At 46.9% G+C, this 17,506-nt stretch overlaps 1 protein-coding gene across 4 annotated transcripts in view; it reads right to left on the bottom strand.

Annotated features, from left to right (window-relative positions):
* PPP1R42 (protein phosphatase 1 regulatory subunit 42) overlaps window positions 1-17,506 on the bottom strand; it is a 433,409-nt gene that overhangs the window by 111,704 nt on the left and 304,199 nt on the right. For all 4 annotated transcript variants that reach the window (XM_069220285.1, XM_069220289.1, XM_069220286.1 and 1 more), the window contains one exon: window positions 16,025-16,163. In XM_069220285.1, coding sequence (XP_069076386.1) covers window positions 16,025-16,163 — 139 coding nt within the window. The remainder of the gene's footprint in view (window positions 1-16,024; window positions 16,164-17,506) is intronic.

A 17,506-nucleotide genomic window follows, 5' to 3' on the forward strand; every position in this document is an offset into this window, starting at 1 on the left:
TGAGCAGATGGTTGCTGACTGCCTATGCCTCTGTGTGTGCTGTTGAGGTCTTTGTGACTATCAATGCTGTTGTTAGTGCCAGTGAGGGGTTTGAAGTCCCGACGGTCATAGGGTCTATAGGAGAGTCTTCTATAATCTCTTCTTTTCTCGAGTCCAACATCTCTAAGGGTGTCCAGCTCAGACTTTATGCAAGACATCTCATCATTGTCATAAGATCCAAACAACGTATTCCCTGAAAAAATGAGATCAAAATACAGTATTGTGCTTGTGAGCCTGAGCCACGATGAGTGAAGGAGATCTAGTCCTTGAAAATATCCATGCGCTGCAAGTATGGCGGTATCAGCTGCAGCACTGATGATTTGATGCAACACTATCATGCCCTTGTTGTTGATCTCCTGGAAGTCTTGGTGTCTGTCTCTTGGTAGATCCTCTGTGAATTGTTGGACCAATTCCCAAAGAGAGCTGTCATACCACCCCAGAAGCGCAGAACTGCTAGCCGCTTCCACTGAGACACTGGCAGTATCTCAAAAATTTCTTCCAACACAGTCCAACTTTTTACTCTCCTTATCAGGAAGAACAGTGGAAAAAGCAGCTGCAGCATGAAAATTACGGGCAGCAGAAACTATAACTCAATCTGGGACAGGATCTGTGCGTGTAGAATGTTCCTTATCCAGAGACTTGCATTTCTTCTGAAGGCGGGATGGAGCAGCTTTAACAGAATCTGGGGTGAAAAATAAATCCATAGCACGCTCCAACAAACCGGTCACCAATGGTAGCAGTGGCTCAGAAGCGTATCTTTGCTGAAACGCTTAGAAGATTACAGATGTGGTGGTAGTTGGTAAGTCAATATTTAACTTATTGGGTCCTCTGATGAGAACCTCCTGGATCGTATTAATATAATTGATAGGAGATGTTCTCATGAAGGAGAATCTAAAAGAGTATGTGAGTGCAGACGAGGAGATGAAGTGGTATGATGAGACTGAGGATCTTGACCTTTGTCACTGTGAGTGTGATCGCCTGGAACATCGATGGCGATATCTTGATCTTGACCATGACCTAGATCTATAGGTGCAAGGTCTGGTATGACGTGAGCACGATCTGGGGTGCCTCAGTGGAGATGCCACTGGCACAGGTGAGAGTGGTGGCTGAGAGGAGTGGTTGGATGATCTGGTGAAAGTACTGCTGTGAAGTAGGACCTCCCCCCTATTCTGCAGGTCCGTACATCTGACGGGGATCTTGTAACTAATCATCAAGATGTCCTGAGGGTATTCGTGGAGCATCTTCATGGAGTGTATAGTGGCGGTGCAGTGGGTCCACTGGGGCGGACTGAGGGATATCCAAATGGAGTGGGGTTGCCCAGACTGCCCCCCAGGCTTATGCAGGAACTGGAGAGGGAGACAGACATGGAGGAGTTGGGAGTAGCTATCCAGGCCCTCAGCAGATCCAAAGCTCCGGGCAGAGATGGCTTTCCTGCAGTTTTATCAAGCCTATTCTGTCACTCTGAGAGGGAAATTATTAGAGGTCCTTAGTGAAGCTCGGGAGAGTGGGATACTGCCACGCATGATGAGGGAGGGTATTATTACCTGATGCTGAAACCTGGGAGAGATGTTACCGACCCGTCTTCATACAGGCCTCTCACAATGCTTAATGCTGATGTTAAAATACTATGCAAAGTATTGGCATCACGGTTATCTACAGTGGTCCACACACTGGTACTGGCACGCAGCACCCCCTTAATAACCTAGACTCACCCATGTATTGCACAAAACAATGGACAGAGCCTCTGAATTGGCATTAGTATCACTTGACTTGAAAAAGGCGTTTGATACGGTGGAGTGGCACTACCTTTTGGCTGTGCAGTAGGGAATGGGATTTGATCCTGTCTTTTGTGGCTGGGTGCGCCTCTTGTATACCAGCCCTTTGGTTCGTGTTCGAATCGGGGGAGACCTCTCAGGGGTGTGGGAAGTGGGGAGGGGTACCAGACAGGGATGCCCCCTCTCGCCACTGCTGTTTGCCCTAGCCATTGAGCCCTTGGCCATCCTCCTGCATAAGGAGATGGATCAGTGGGGGATTAGGATTGGTGACTCCACACATGTTCTCTCTCTATACGCGGATGATGTGTTGGTATATGTCCATACCCTGTACTGGCGGTGCCAATCTTGATGGGGCTCCTTGAGACCCTTGGCGTGGGTTCAGGCCTCTGGGTCAATGTTCGGAAGTCGCTCCTGTTTCCGTTGGGCGGTCTGATGGGGGTTCCTGTTGATCGATTGCCTGAGCTCGGCCTCCGCTGGGAATTAGAAGGCTTTAGATATGTGGGTATATGGGTGGCCCATTAAGAGGACACATATAGACGCTTCAATGAGCAGAGGGATCTCCTTGAATGGGGAGTAGCGGAAGAGGTACATATGCGTAATGCCCATAGGGACAGGGGGCCTCGGAGGCAATCATGTTGTGGGGGCCTCTTCTCCATAATTTTACAGAGGAGAATGAACACAATTCTATGGACGGCCCTAGTGAAGGGGAGTGATATGGGGCACCACTATATTTTTGACACTGTGATCTTTGATGATTAACAATATTACTAGATGGTCCCTTTCCATGTGAGTCGATGGGCCGCCTGGGCATCGAAGTGCCGTGAAGCGGAAGGGGTCCTGCTCAGTCGCCAATGTAACCTTGGATGTAGGTATTGCCCTTCACCCATGACCATACCTATGAGAATGTCCCTTCATCGAATTATCGATATGCAGTTATTTTAATACCTCTTTTGTTGTTGTATTGTTAAATCATACCTGATAACAAAAGTGAAAAAATACCAATAAATATATATTTTTTTTAAACTGCCCTGGAGAGGGTCTTCCAGTGGCGATACACCTTAGGGTCATGAGAGTCCAGCAAACAAAATATACAGATCCTATGCAGGGTGTTTTGGCCATTTTCTGCCACATTCTGGGCAGTTCACAAAAAGAGATGTCATTTTGCAAACGAAATTAGATATATTTCCAGTCAGGAAAATGTCTAAAAATACTCTTTGCCCTAAAGGACGTTGAGGAAATCAGCTTTGGAAAAGATACAGATGAAAATCTTTGATGAAAAACCTTACAAAAGGCAGATGTCTGCTCCAGGATCCTGTCTGCATGAGCTGGAAAGAATAACTGAGCAAACTGCCACCTGCAGTGTATGATGGGACGTTGTAGGTCAAGAGCCCCTTAAAGGTGAAGTGTCCTATTCTCAATGTTTTCATTGCTGCAGCCTACACAGCTACATTGCTATATATTCCCCTATCTTCTAATTTAAAGAAAGAAGTATAAGGCGTTAGTGAAGGATGATTTTAAAAGGTCACTCTTCATTTTACTTAAATGACTTTTAAAGATTTGACCCTTTCTTCCTTCTATATTTTAAATTAATTCATTAAGACTGGCAATATAGCCTGTTTTAAGGCTGCAAAATGTAACATTTGTGTCACATATGTCTCCTGGCCTTTCTGAAGTAAGGCAAAGTGAATATGACTTTGAAAGTACTGCTCTGGGGTCCCCGCACGTGGGTGGGACTATTCAGTGTGTATTATCAATGGAGATCCCCTGAGAGAGACCTGGCTTTTTTCTAAGGGTGACAGACCTGGTCAATTCTCCTATCCATCTGCGAAATAAGAACAATATAAAATCCTCCCTGATTTCCAGGAATGGTACGAACCATGGACAATCACCTGAAACTCAGGAGGATGGTGAAGATCTGATCTTTCATTAGTGGGCAGCTACTTGAAACAATGCACCATTAGTACCTTGATCAACAATATAAGAGCTATCATAGGATCCTATTGTATAAAAACCTCCCATTATTCCCAAACTGACAAGATGAAAGGTTTCAAAAGCTAGATTATCATGGTATCAGCCATAACACGGAGAATTGCAGCAACCCTAATTCAACACTAACAGGCACAAGTAAAGGACAACAAATCGGTACCTCTCCATGAGGCAGAGAAACCAGTCAATTCCAGAAGAAGTTGTGAATCATCTTCATATCTACACCTTGCATGACCTTTGCTTGGAAGGTGGTGATGAAGTCCTGCTAACACAATAAATCATGTGTCAGCTACAAGTTAAGTAACCCAGGTAGCCCAAAGGCTAGACTATAATTTAAGCAATCATATTCAGCAGAATAAGTACATTGGTATGATGCCTAGTTAACATTTAGATCCTCATTAATAATACTCTGAAAGTTGAGCACGATTGGCTTGAAGATTAGAAATAAACACATTAGCTGAAGTTGTTATGATGTTGCTTTAGAACAAATCTATTCCATAGCGAATGGCTTGGAAACCATGAATAAACTACATGATGCCTAAATTACAAAAAGCGTGATAACACTAATATCAGTATGTGTTAGACATTTCATCCTTGGTGTGGTCTCCCTTAACTTTTTGCCTCTGTTCCCCAGGTTGTTGATGTGTGCTGGACTCTGATATTGCTGTTTTTGGTACTCTGGGCACTTTACCACTGCTAACCAGTGCTAAAGTGCTCCTTTACAAAATGTGTATGTAATTGGTTTATCCATCATTGGCATATTTGGTTTACTAGTAAGTCCCTAGTAAAGTGCACTAGCGGTGCCAGGGCCTGTAAATCAAATACTACTAGTAGGCCTACAGCACTGGTTGTGCCACCCACGTAAGTAGCTCTGTAATCATGTCTCAGACCTGCCACTGCAGTGTCTGTGTGTGCAGTTTTAACTGTAAATTCGACTTCGCAAGTGTACCCACTTGCCAGGCCTAAACCTTCCCTTTTCTTACATGTCAGACACCCCTAAGGTAGGCCCTACGTAGCCCCAAGGGCAGGGTGCAGTGCATGGTTAAGGTAGGACATACAGTAATCTGTTTTATATGTCCTGATAGTGAAATATTGCTAAATTCATTTTTCACTGTTGCAAGGCCTGTCCCTCTCAGAGGTTAACCTGGGGGCTACCTTTAAATCTGATTAAAGTGTAGATTCCCTTTGGAAGCAGATGGGCATGTGGAGTTTGGGGTCTCTGAGCTCAAAATTTAAAAATACATCTTTTAGTATAGTTGATTTTAAGATTGTGTGTTTGAAAATGCCACTTTTAGAAAGTGAGCATTTTCTTACTTATACCATTTCTGTGACTCTGCCTGTCTGTGGATTCCCTGTCTGGATCAGTTTGACAGTTGGGCTGGTTGCACCTCACGCTAGACAGTGACACAAAGGGAGCTGGGGTGTAGCCTGCATATCCTGATGAGCCATCTGTACTAGGAGGGAGAGGAGGAGTGGTCACTCACACCTGAAAGGGCTGTGCCTGCCCTTACAAAATGCAGTCTCCAACCCCCTGGTGAGTGTCTGGGGCCTGGCCTGGGCAAGGCAGGATTTCACATTCAAAAGAGACTTTACTTTGAAGTAGGCCTACTTCAAAGGAGAAATTGGGTATAAGAAGGGCACCCAAAACCACAGACTTTTGAAACATTTCTGGAAACAAGAGGAACCTCTGCATGGAGAAGGGCTGAGGAAGAAGAGCTGCCCTGCCTGTGACTGTGCTTTATGGAGCTATCCTGCAGTTGCTGCTTCTGCCTGAGTAAGAGGGCAAAGACTGGACTTTATGTGCCTTCCATCTTGAGAAGAAATCTCCAAGGGCTTGATTTAGAGCTTACCTCCTGTTGTTCGAAGTCTCAGGGACAGCAAAGACTTCTCTCTGCCAGCACCTGGAGTCTCTGGAGACTCCTACTCTGCCCTGTGGTGCCCATCCAGTTCCTGGGACCCTGAAAGGAGAAGCTGGCAGCCTAAGAGGAAAAAATCCACGCACAGATGGCTGTGCGGGGAAAAGATCGACGTGACTCCGATCTGCGGCTGAAGAAACGACGCGCCGCCGGCTCTGCGGCTGAAAATCGACGCTCGCCAGAAACGCGACTGAAGAATCGATGCACAGAGCAGGAGAAACGACGCGCAGCATCGCTGATGGAGGCTGGGAGATCGCAACCCGCGCTGTGTGGTTTTTGGATCATCGTGCGGCTGGATTTCTGACACGAACCATCGCTGTGCGTGCAAAAACAACGCAAGGCCTGCCTGGACCAATGAGCGGACCGAATCGACACATCGCTCTCCTGTGGAGAGAAGAGCCGACGCACGCCGACTCGACAGAAGGGGGAAACGACGCAAGGTCTCGCCCATGAGTGATATCGACGCTTCGTAAGCCCTTTTTGACGCACACCTGCCTGTGCGGGGTTCTTTTTGACGCGCACCAAGTACATTTTCACACTAGCAAGTGTTTAAAACTACTTAGAGACTCTTTTTGATTTTTAATTAATAACTTGACTTGTGTATTGTGGATTTTTGTCGTTTTGGTCTTGTTTTGTTTAGATAAATATCTCCTATTTTTCTAAACCTGTGTTGTGTCATTTTGTAGTGTTTTCATTAAGTTACTGTGTGTGTTTTGGTACAAATACTTTACACATAGCACTCTGAAGTTAAGCCTACTGCTCTGCCAAACTACCAAGGGGGCCAGCAGAGGTTAGCTAAGGGTGAGTCTCTTTTACCCTGACTAGAGTGAGGGTCCTTGCTTGAACAGGGGGTAACCTGACTGTCAACCAAAGACCCCATTTCTAACATTGGTGATCAGTGGTTGGGATTTGGACTTGTATTTGTACTTGACATGCAGTAATTAAGTGTGCACTACTGTTTTGAGTTCAGACCACTACATGACCACATACTACTTGTCTTGTGATTTTGCATTTTTCTCTTTGGGGCTATTTTTGTTCTACTTCTATTTTTGCTGATCCCTTGATTGACTTTTTTTTGGGGAAACTTCATTTGGGAACTTGTTTTCTGCCTTTGGAACTTTGCACTTTTGTTTAACTCGTCATCATGTCTCAATCTGGAGATGCATCAGCCGGAGCTGCTTTTGACATAGAGAAATTGGAGAGCTACACCGGGGCTCAATTGAAGCAATTCTTCAAAGATTTGGCCTGTCCCATTAAGAGCTCTTCCAAGAAGGACGAGCTGCAAAAGGCACTGAGGGCCTGGGTGACAGCCAAAGAAGTTGAGGGACACACAGAGGAGGAGCAGGTTGAGGAGGTGGGGGTGCAAGTCACTCACGCACAATGATGTAGTGGGTGGGCCTGTTATGTCCAGGGAGAGAGTCTCCAGGGCAGGTAGCAGTGTGTCCTCCAAGGGTCTGACACCTGAAGAGTTACAGGACAGACAGGTAGAGAGGGAATACCAATTGGAGCTGAAAAAGTTCAGTCTAAAGATGGAGATGGAAAGGGAGATGGAGCAGAGAAGGTTGGCCATTGAGGAAAGGAAGCTGCAGCTGGCTCATGAGCTCAGCTTGAAGGAGTTAGACACGAGGAGCCAGTCTAGCAGAGATGGTGGCAGAAATCCTACAGTGCAGGTTGGAAGGAGGGTGCACATTCCTAAAGACCTGGTGAAGGATTACAAGAGGGAGGATGACATACACTTGTGGTTCAAGGGGTATGAGTCTGCTCTCCACATGAACCTGGTCCCTGAAGTTCATTGGGGCGCAGCTCTGTGGAAGCACTTTGAGGTAGAAGGGAGGGATACACTGACAGCCTTAGGGGATGCTCAAAATCTCACCTACACTATCATGAAGGATGCCCTACTCACAAGGTATGGTCTCACCCCTGAGCAGTATAAGGACAAGTTTAGGGCCTCTAAGAAGAAGGAATCCCAAAAATGGTTGGAATGTGTTGATTCTTATTGCAGGTCAATGGATGGTTGGGTGAAGGGCAGTAAGGTAACTACGTATGAGGGGCTTTACAATCTGATTGCTTGGGAGAACTTGTACAGTTTATGTTTTCCAGAGCTGTGCCAGCACCTGATTGACAGCAAGCTGACTGATCCCAGGAAGCTTGCACAGGAAGCGGGCCGCTGGGAGAGCACCAGGGTCCAGAAGAGGTATGGGGGAGATCACACCAAGGGTGGGCAGGGTCCCTCTCAGAAGAAAGGTGGGGGTAAGGGTAAACAGGGGGAGTTCTCTAAAGGGCCCCTAACTAATTTCCGGGGTAAGGATTCCCAACCCTCCAGTGAGAAGAAGCCATGGTTCTCCAAAGGGAAGCCAGTGGCAGATGGTCCCCCACGTAAGTGCTATGCATGTGACCAGGTGGGTCATGTGAGGGGGGACCCCAAATGCCCCAAAAGTATACTGGCACCCACTGGTGCGCCGTCCCAGGGTTTGCCCAGTGTCGCTTAAGGAGAAGTTGGTTTCAGGTGGGTGGGAACCAGCTGAGATGACCCTTGTCTCACTAGGGGACAGTGAGATGGTCCAGAGAACCCTAGTGCCTGAAAACACTAAGAAGTACAGGCAGTGGGTGACCATCAATGGACAGAGGGTGGAGGCTCTGAGAGACATAGGAGCCAGTGTGACTACAGTGAGGAGTCAGCTGGTTTCTGAAGAGCAGATTGATCCCCGGGTACTTCACCAAGTAGTTGCAGTGGATAACTCAGTGCACCTGTGCAGAGTGGCACAGGTTCCCTTTGAATGGGGGAGGGAGGTCTCAGGTTCCTTGAAAGTAGCTGTAAGTCCAACCATGCCTGTTGATTGTTTGCTAGGCAATGACCTTGAGGATTCCCCTTGGAAGGAGGTGGAACACAGGTCTCACTTGGAGATGTTGGGTCTGCCTGGGTGGGTATGCATATCCAACTGGTCAATGGCAGCCCGTCAGGGTGGTTAAGAGCCCCTGGAGCCTGAAACAGTGGCCCAGGGGACTGCCAAGAAGAGGAACGGCAGGGGGCGTGGGAAACTGGCCCGAAGTTCCCACGGTCCGGGAAGAGGCAGAGCCTGAGGGTGACGCCCCAGAGCCTACAGGGGAACAGGTGGCTGAACTGGGGGAGGTCCCTGAGCTGTCGCAGTGGCAGCAGGAAGGGGCGCCCACCAGAGAGGCATTCTGTGAGGCACAAAAGGTATGCCCTATTCTAGAGGGGCAGCAGGCTACAGCCCAGGGGGCTGGTGAGGAGCCAGGATCACACCTAATCTACTGGGAGGACGGCCTCCTGTATAGCGAGCCTAAGGTTCCTGAGACTGGGTCAGCCCATGTGCTGGTGGTACCCCAGTGCTTTAGGGACTTCCTACTGGGTCTGGCTCATGATGTGCCTTTAGCTGGACATTTGAGGCAGGGCAAGACCTTTGACAGGCTTGTGACCCACTTTCATTGGCCCCAAATGCGAAAGCACTCTGATGCCTACTGTAGTTCTTGCCAAACTTGTCAGGCAAGTAGCAAGAGCGGGGGGAAATGTAAGGCGCCCCTCCAACCTTTTCCTGTAGTTAGTACCCCCTTTGAAAGCATTGGTATTGACATTGTGGGGCCTCTGGATCCCAAGACAGCCATGGGCAGCAGGTTCATCCTGGTCTTGGTGGACCATGCCACCCGGTACCCAGAAGCCATTCTTCTAAGGACCATCACTGCCCCTGTGGTGGGCCGTACCTTGATGGGTTTTTACCCACATGGGGTTCCCCAAGTAAGTGGTATCTGATAGGGGTACCAACTTCATATCTATGTATATGAAGTCTCTGTGGAAGGTGTGTGAGGTAACCTACAAGTTCACCACCCCTTACCACCCCCAAGGTAATGGTCTGGTTGAAAGATTCAAGTGCACCTTGAAAGGCATGATCCAGGGCCTGACAGAGGTCTTGAGGCAGAAGTGGGACATCCTCTTGTCATGATTTCGGTTCACTTACAGGGAGGTGCCTCAAAAGGGACTCGGGTTTAGCTCCTTTGAGCTCATCTATGGCCACCCTGTGAGGGGACCCTTGAGTCTGGTGAAGGAAGCTTTCGAGAAAGCTCCTAGTAAACCACACCAGGATGTATTTAGCTGCATGCTGGCTTTAAGAAACCAGACTGCCCGCTTCAGGAATCTCGCTCAGGAGAACCTGTAAGCAAGCTAGGAGGATATGAAACGGTGGTACGACCGGAATGCCACTCTGGTCGAGTTTCAACCTGGTCAGAAAGTGTGGGTGATGGCGCCAGGGAGCCTAGGGTGCTCCAGGATAAGTGGACTGGGCCATTTGAGGTGGTGGAGCGCAAGAGCGAAGTCACCTAACTGGTGGACTTGCAGTCTCCAAGGAACCCTTTAAGGATCCTGCATGTCAACCGCCTCAAGCAACACTTTGCGCGGACTGAGCTGACAAAGCTCCTTGCAACAGATGATGGAGAAGAGGAGGAGAGCGAGCCTCTTCCTGACCTCCTGTCTGCAGGAGAAAAAGATGGGTCAGTGGAGGGAGTGATCCTCTCCCCCTCCCTGACTGAGGAGCAGCAAGGTGACTGTCGCCACGTGTTGGGAAAGTTTTCCTCACTGTTTTCCCTGATCCCAGTAGTCACACAATTGTGCACACATGATGTGGACATTGGGGACAGTACACCTATTAAATAGAAGGTTTACAGGGTGACTGACACGGTCAGGGCATGCATTAAGGATGAGGTATCCAAAATTCTTACCCTAGGGGCTATTGAGCACTCCAGCAGTCCTTTGGCCAGCCCAGTGGTATTGGTCCCAAAGGCTGCTGCACCTGGTATCACTCCAGAACTCAGGTTCTGTGTGGACTACCGGGGACTCAATGCGGTCAGCAAGACTGACACACACCCCATCCCCCGAGCTGATGAGCTCATTGACCGGTTGGGAGCTGCCAGGTACCTCAGTACGTTTGATTTAACATTTGGGTACTGGAAGATTGCCTTAACTGAGGGGGCCAAGGAGAGGTCAGCATTCTCTACTCCAAATGGACATTTTCAATTTAAAGTGATGCCATTTGGGATGAAGAATGCCCCTGCCACCTTTCAGAGGTTGGTCAACCACGTGTTGGCTGGGCTGGATGAGTTCAGTGCCGCCTACCTGGATGACATTGCTGTGTTTAGTTCCACATGGGAGGATCACCTGCAACACCTCTGGAGAGTGTTAGAGGCCCTGCAGAAGGCAGGCCTCACTATTAAGGCAAGCAAGTGCCAAATAGGGCAAGGTTCTGTGGTGTACTTAGGACACCAGGTGGGGAGTGGCCAGGGGTCACCCCTACAGCCTAAGATTGACACAATGCTGGCTTGGGAGCCTCCCAAGACCCAGACTGAAGTGAGAGCCTTTTTAGGTCTCACAGAATATTACAGGAGGTTTGTTAAGGGATATGGTATCATTGTTACCCCCTTAACCGAGTTGACTTCTAAGAAGCAACCCAGGAAAGTGATCTAGACAGAGGCTTGCCAGAACACTTTTGATGCCCTGAAGGCTGCAATGTGCACACCACCTGTGCTGAAGGCACCTGACTACACCAAGGGGTTTGTTGTGCAAACAGACGCCTCAGACATGGTATTGGAGCAGTACTCTCACAGCTTAATGAAGAGGGCCTAGATCAACCCGTAGCCTTCATTAGCAGGAGGTTACTACCCAGGGAATGTAGGTGGACTGCCATAGAACGTGAAGCGTTTGCTGTGGTCTGGGCACTGAAGACGCTAAGACCCTATTTGTTTGGGACTCACTTCCGAGTTCAGACCGACCACACGCCCCTCAGATGGTTAATGCAGATGAGGGGTGAGAATCCATAATTGTTGAGGTGGTCCATTCCACTACAGGAGATGGACTTTACGGTGGAACACAGTCCTGGTACAGAACATGCCAATGCTGATGGTCTGTCCAGGTTCTTTGCCTTAGTGATGAGAACTTCCATGAGGTTGGGTAGTTGCTCCCCACTTTCAGCTGGGGGGGGGGGGGGGAACACATGTTAGACTTTTCATCCTTGGCATGGTCTCCCCTAACTTTTTGCCTCTGTTCCCCAGGTTGTTGATGGGTGCTGGACTCTGATTTTGCTGTTTTTTTTTACTCTGGGCACTTTACCACTGCTAACCAGTGCTAAAGTGCAAGTGCTCCTTTACAAAATGTGTATGTAATTGGTTTATCCATGATTAGCATATTTGGTTTGCTAGTAAGTCCCTAGTAAAGTGCACTAGCGGTGCCAGGGCCTGTAAATCAAATGCTACTAGTGGGCCTACAGCACTGGTTGTGCCACCCACATAAGTAGCTCTGTAATCATGTCTCAGACATGCCACTGCAGTGTCTGTGTGTGCAGTTTTAACTGTAAATTCGACTTCGCAAGTGTACCCACTTGCCATGCCTAAACCTTCCCTTTTCTTACATGTCAGACACCCCTAAGGCAGGCCCTAGGTAGCCCCAAGGGCAGGGTGCAGTGTATGGTTAAGGTACGACATATGTGTTTTATATGTCCTGACAGTGAAATATTGCTAAATTCGTTTTTCACTGTTGCAAGGCCTGTCCCTCTCATAGGGTAACATGGGGACTACCTTTAAATTTGATTAAAGTGTAGATTCCCTTTGGGAGCATATGGACATGTGGAGTTTGGGGTCTCTGAGCTCACAATTTAAAAATACATCTTTTAGTAAAGTTGATTTTAAGATTGTGTGTTTTAGAGAGTAAGCATTGTCTTACTTATACCATTTCTGTGACTCTGCCCGTTTGTGGATTCCCTGTCTGGGTCAGTTTGACAGTTGGGCTGGTTGCACCTCACTCTAGACAGTGACACCAAGGGGAGCTGGGGTGTAGCCTGCATATCCTGATGAGCCATCTGTACTAGGAGGGAGGGAAGGAGTGGTCACTCACACCTGAAAGGCCTTTGCCTGCCCTCACACAATGCAGTCTCCAACCCCCTGGTGAGTGTCTGGGGCCTGGCCTGGGCAAGGCAGGATTTCACATTCAAAAGAGACTTTACTTTGAAGTAGGCCTACTTCAAAGGAGAAATTGGGTATAAGAAGGGCACCTAAAACCACAGACTTTATAAACACATCTGGAAACAAGAGGAACCTCTGCCTGGAGAAGAGATGAAGAGCTGAGGAGAAGTGCTGCCCTGCCTGTGACTGTGCTTTGTGGAGCTATACTGCAGTTGCTGCTTCTGCCAGAGTAAGAGGGCAAAGACTGGACTTTGTGTGCCTTCCATCTTGAGAAGAAATATCCAAGGGCTTGATGTAGAGCTTGCCTCATGTTGTTTGAAGTCTCAGGGACAGCAAAGATTTCTCTCTGCCAGCACCTGGAATCTCTGGAGAGACTCGTACTCTGCCCTGTGGTGCCCATACAGTTCCTGGGACCCTGAAAGGAGAAGCTGGCCGCCTAAGAGGAAGAAATTCACGCACAGAGCGCTGTGGGGGGAAAAGATCAACGCAACTTCGATCTGTGGCTGTAGAAACGACATGCCGCCGGCTCTGCGGCTGAAAATCGACGCTCACTGGAAACCCGACCGAAGAATCGACGCACAGAGCAGGAGAAACGATGCGCAGCATCGCTGACGGAGGCTAGGAGACTGCAACCTACGCTGCGTGGTTTTTGGATCATCGTGCGGTTGGATTTCTGACACGAACCATCGTTGTGCATGCAAAAACAACGCAAGGCCTGCCTGGACCCGTGTGAAGACTGAATCGACACATCGCTCTCCTGCGGAGAGAAGAGCTGACGCACACCGACTCGACAGAAGGGGGAAACGACGCAAGGTCTCGCTCGTGTGTGATATCGACACATCGCAAGCCCTTTTTGACGCACACCTGCCCGTGTAGGGTTATTTTTGATGCGCACCAGGTACATTTTCACGCTAGCAACGCTAGCGTGTGTTTAAACCTACTTAAAGACTCTTTTTGATTTTTAATTGATAACTTGACTTGTGTATTGTGGTTGTTTGTTGTTTTGGTCTTGTTTTGTTTAGATAAATATGTCCTATTTTTCTAAACCTGTGTTGTGTCATTTTGTAGTGTTTTCATTAAGTTACTGTGTGTGTTTTAGTACAAATACTTTACACCTAGCACTCTGAAGTTAAGCCTACTGCTCTGCCAAGCTACCAAGGGGGTAAGCAGGGGTTAGCTGAGGGTGATTCTCTTTTACCCTGACTAGAGTGAGGGTCCTTCCTTGAACAGGGGGTAACCTGACTTTCAACCAAAGACCCCATTTCTAACAGTATGCATAACTACATTGTAAACATTGTGGAATGTTCCACTAACTCGAGCACACAATATCAGCATCCACATATGGCTTTCACACACAATTTGTCCACAATCGACATGGGAAAATGTTGCAAAGTGCATGCCACTGAATGGAATTGGCATAACTAATTTTAATAGTATGCTGGTATAAATCGCTAACTCTGGGCTCCTACGGAGAGGTGTGCTACTCAATCACAAAACAAGGCAGTTCCTCATCGAGGGTAGCGAGCACTACATGGAGCTCAGGAGTTTGTGATCATGTTCTGTTTTTAAAAAGGGCGTGTGAAACTTGCACACCCAGTTTTTTCGTAATTATGCAAAATTTCAGGAAAATGGCACTAAATTATCCAAAATGCAAACATGGCACGTAGCGCTATATTTGGGTAAAAGGCATTGCTGTGTCCATTTTAGAAGCAAGGACACATTTCATGCAAAAAAAAAGCATACCACCAAAAACACAAGTAAAACAAGCGACAGCCGCTTGTGATCTGGTCACCCGTAAAGTTCATGCACTATAATGTTTCCACAAATGTAGTGTAATGACATGACGTGGCATTATTTCTGAAATTCCTTTTAACAAGTGAAAGCGAAATTCCCGCCATTACATGAATTACGCCAGCGTCATTTAAATTTCACCTGAGACTATTTTTTTGGCCTTGTTTATAACAGTGCTCTTGCATTTGCGCACAATATACAAATACAACACCTACAAAACATGTTGCTATTACGCCTTGACGAACAGAACTCATAAACTCTTACCAAATGATAGGGTCTTTACAGAATTTGCCTTTAATGGCCATCTTTATTTTATTTTCAAAGATGTAATTCTAAAGTAAGATGCTATTACATACTCCCCACTGTAAAAACGTATCTCAAGGGAGATTGACTGGCAAAGCAGAGGCCTACATTAAAAACGAGTACTACTTTGTGTGGACCCAAACTACAAAAAAAGACTAGAGGCAAGATTCTCCTGTACAAGAAGACATACCAGGTCTATCAGAACGTGAGAGAGATTAGCAGGATGTCAAATGGAAAAAGCATCAGGAACTCTACAGTCTCCTCAATACTCTACGGGTGTTTTTCTTCTTATCTGAAAGTCAATGTGAAATAAAAAACGCGAAGGCTTCCTACTTGACACATGCCCTGCTGCAGGATTCAAATCACTGTTCTCCAAAAATCTAGTGGCAACATGCCTTAGAGAATTCAGCAATCTCACATATCAGCTGAGACCTAGGAAAAGCCTCAGAACAACACCACTGAAATGTCCGATTGCCAGCTGATTTTGAATCTCTTACCCAGCCAAGCAGAAGTAGATCGATGATGTGAGACAACTACAAGTATATGTTGAGCCTAGTGGGATGCTTCACCCCCGTCTAAGCAGGCTAACATCTAACACCGTGGGACAGAGTAGCTTGTTGATTCCATCATGGAGGACCAGGGAAGAGGGGCTGAAGTCTCTGGTGTCAGAGCACTCATGCAATTTGTTGATTTCATCTCATCACCTTAGTACCAGAGTGGACGCGGTGCCGTTTCAATGAGACTACCCTGTTGTCACCAGACAGCCAGCACAGTTTGATGAATAAGATCAGCATTTCCCGTTGCTCAAGCTACTGAAAGAACTGATTGTCTAAAACCTATCTGGGGCAGGAAGGACGAAAGAATGCTACTGTGGTGCCAGCGCAGGAGGGCTGTCTCCATCCAGGAGCTTGAATCCATCGTGGTGGTAATGTCCTTTCAGCCGAGGTTGATCAGAAAAGCCCTGAATGATTAAGTATAATATCACTAAAGATATCACAAGTGAGGAAGGTGAAACCAAATTATTACAGGGTCAACTTATGCCAAAATAATGAGATAAGTGCACTGGCTGTTAGTATTCAGTCGCTGTATTCCGTAAGGCACAATTCTAAAATAATTAAATCACTGTTCTCAACATAACCATAAAGGTTTGCAGCAAAGATATCTGGGTAAACGTTCGGAATGATTTACTGAAAGAACCAAGCACAGTCGTGTTTTCGATGACAGCTGTCAGGAAGCATGGCATGTTCTTACCGCCAAGGAATGCAGAGTTCTTGGATCAAACAGCAGTTTCTCTCCCAGGGGCAGGCGTTGGCTTTCCATGTGTAGCTCACGGAGCTCTTCACACCCTTCCAGTCCTTCCACCACAGTGATGCAATTACCACCCAAATACCTGAGGATGACAGCACAGGTCGTCAGCAAAGGGAAGGAACAGGTATTATCCACCACTAAGGTACCATCGACCATTTCAGGTCACGCTTTATAGAATGATGGTGCAGATATTAAAGGCAACCGAGAAAACAGATTGTTTCATTGGAACATCTTTGACTTAACCGCTCTGCACTTTTTTAGACTGTGTTTTCATAATACTTTTAACACTACATGCATAACAGACTGGATTATTTCACAATGTAGAGTCTATACCAACATACACTCGAAAACCCACTTGGGTGGAGTTCGACAATAAATAAATCAACAAGCATTTAAATGAAATATAATACAATAAAATAAGATATGCACTTTACAGCCTCCCTTCAGGGAGCTCAAGGGAGACACTGCCACAGGCGCGAGACCTTTCTGGACCAGGTCACAAAGCTATTTCGCTTTCCCAGACACACCCAAACAGGACAAACCACATTCAGGTATACTATTTACATGAAATATGAAACATCAAGGCAGTGACTTCCTCTCTGGCAGGTATTAAAGGGCGTACTAGTGTGTGCCGGGATTTGGGAATTAAAGCAAGAGAATTTCACTGGGAGGCACACAAGACAAACAAGGTCTTCAATCCGACTTTAAGCACATGGTAATTAATAAACATTTAATTTAAACACCTTAACACTAAACCTTGCTATTCAAAACACATCATATTTTCTGTGTTCAGGTTCACAACAGGTAAAGAAGGACTAGGACAAGGACGTTATCAGATGCCACTTCTTTTAATTAAGGGGGTGGGAGAAAAAGATGTAAAATTTAAATCTCGTCGCTGAGACATAGCTTAGATAATCTATTTTGATATCTATGCATCTGCCCCAAAAAGGCAGATAAATGCTACTTATCTTGACAGTCAACAGCTTGTCACATGGGCTGGCTATCCTGTTAACCTCCCTTTTCTTCGATTTAAGCAAGCAAGGTAATCATCTCAGCCCATCTCTTCCACCTATTATATTCCTGGTTCTATGTGCTGCACCTGACACCATTGACTACCCTACCTACTCTAAAGACCCTTTCCATCACAGGCTCTGCACTCGACCAGTTCTCATCCTACCTTTCTGACCTCCAGTTACCTTCTCTGTGGACTGCCAATCCATTAGATCATATCCAACCCACTACAGTTGGTGTCCCCCAAGACTCCATCATGGTTCCTCTCCTTTATTTCTGTAATCTTACCACCTTTATGCATGGAAACCAAATATGCTTTGTTTTTTCTCAGCTTTCTTATCGTTTCTACGACTGTGGATATTGGCCTATCTAGCTAGCATCAGACGGCCTTACACTCCCTCATCCTAAACTCAT

The sequence above is a fragment of the Pleurodeles waltl genome, chromosome 2_2 (genome assembly GCF_031143425.1).
Source record: "Pleurodeles waltl isolate 20211129_DDA chromosome 2_2, aPleWal1.hap1.20221129, whole genome shotgun sequence".
Lineage (NCBI taxonomy): Eukaryota > Metazoa > Chordata > Amphibia > Caudata > Salamandridae > Pleurodeles > Pleurodeles waltl.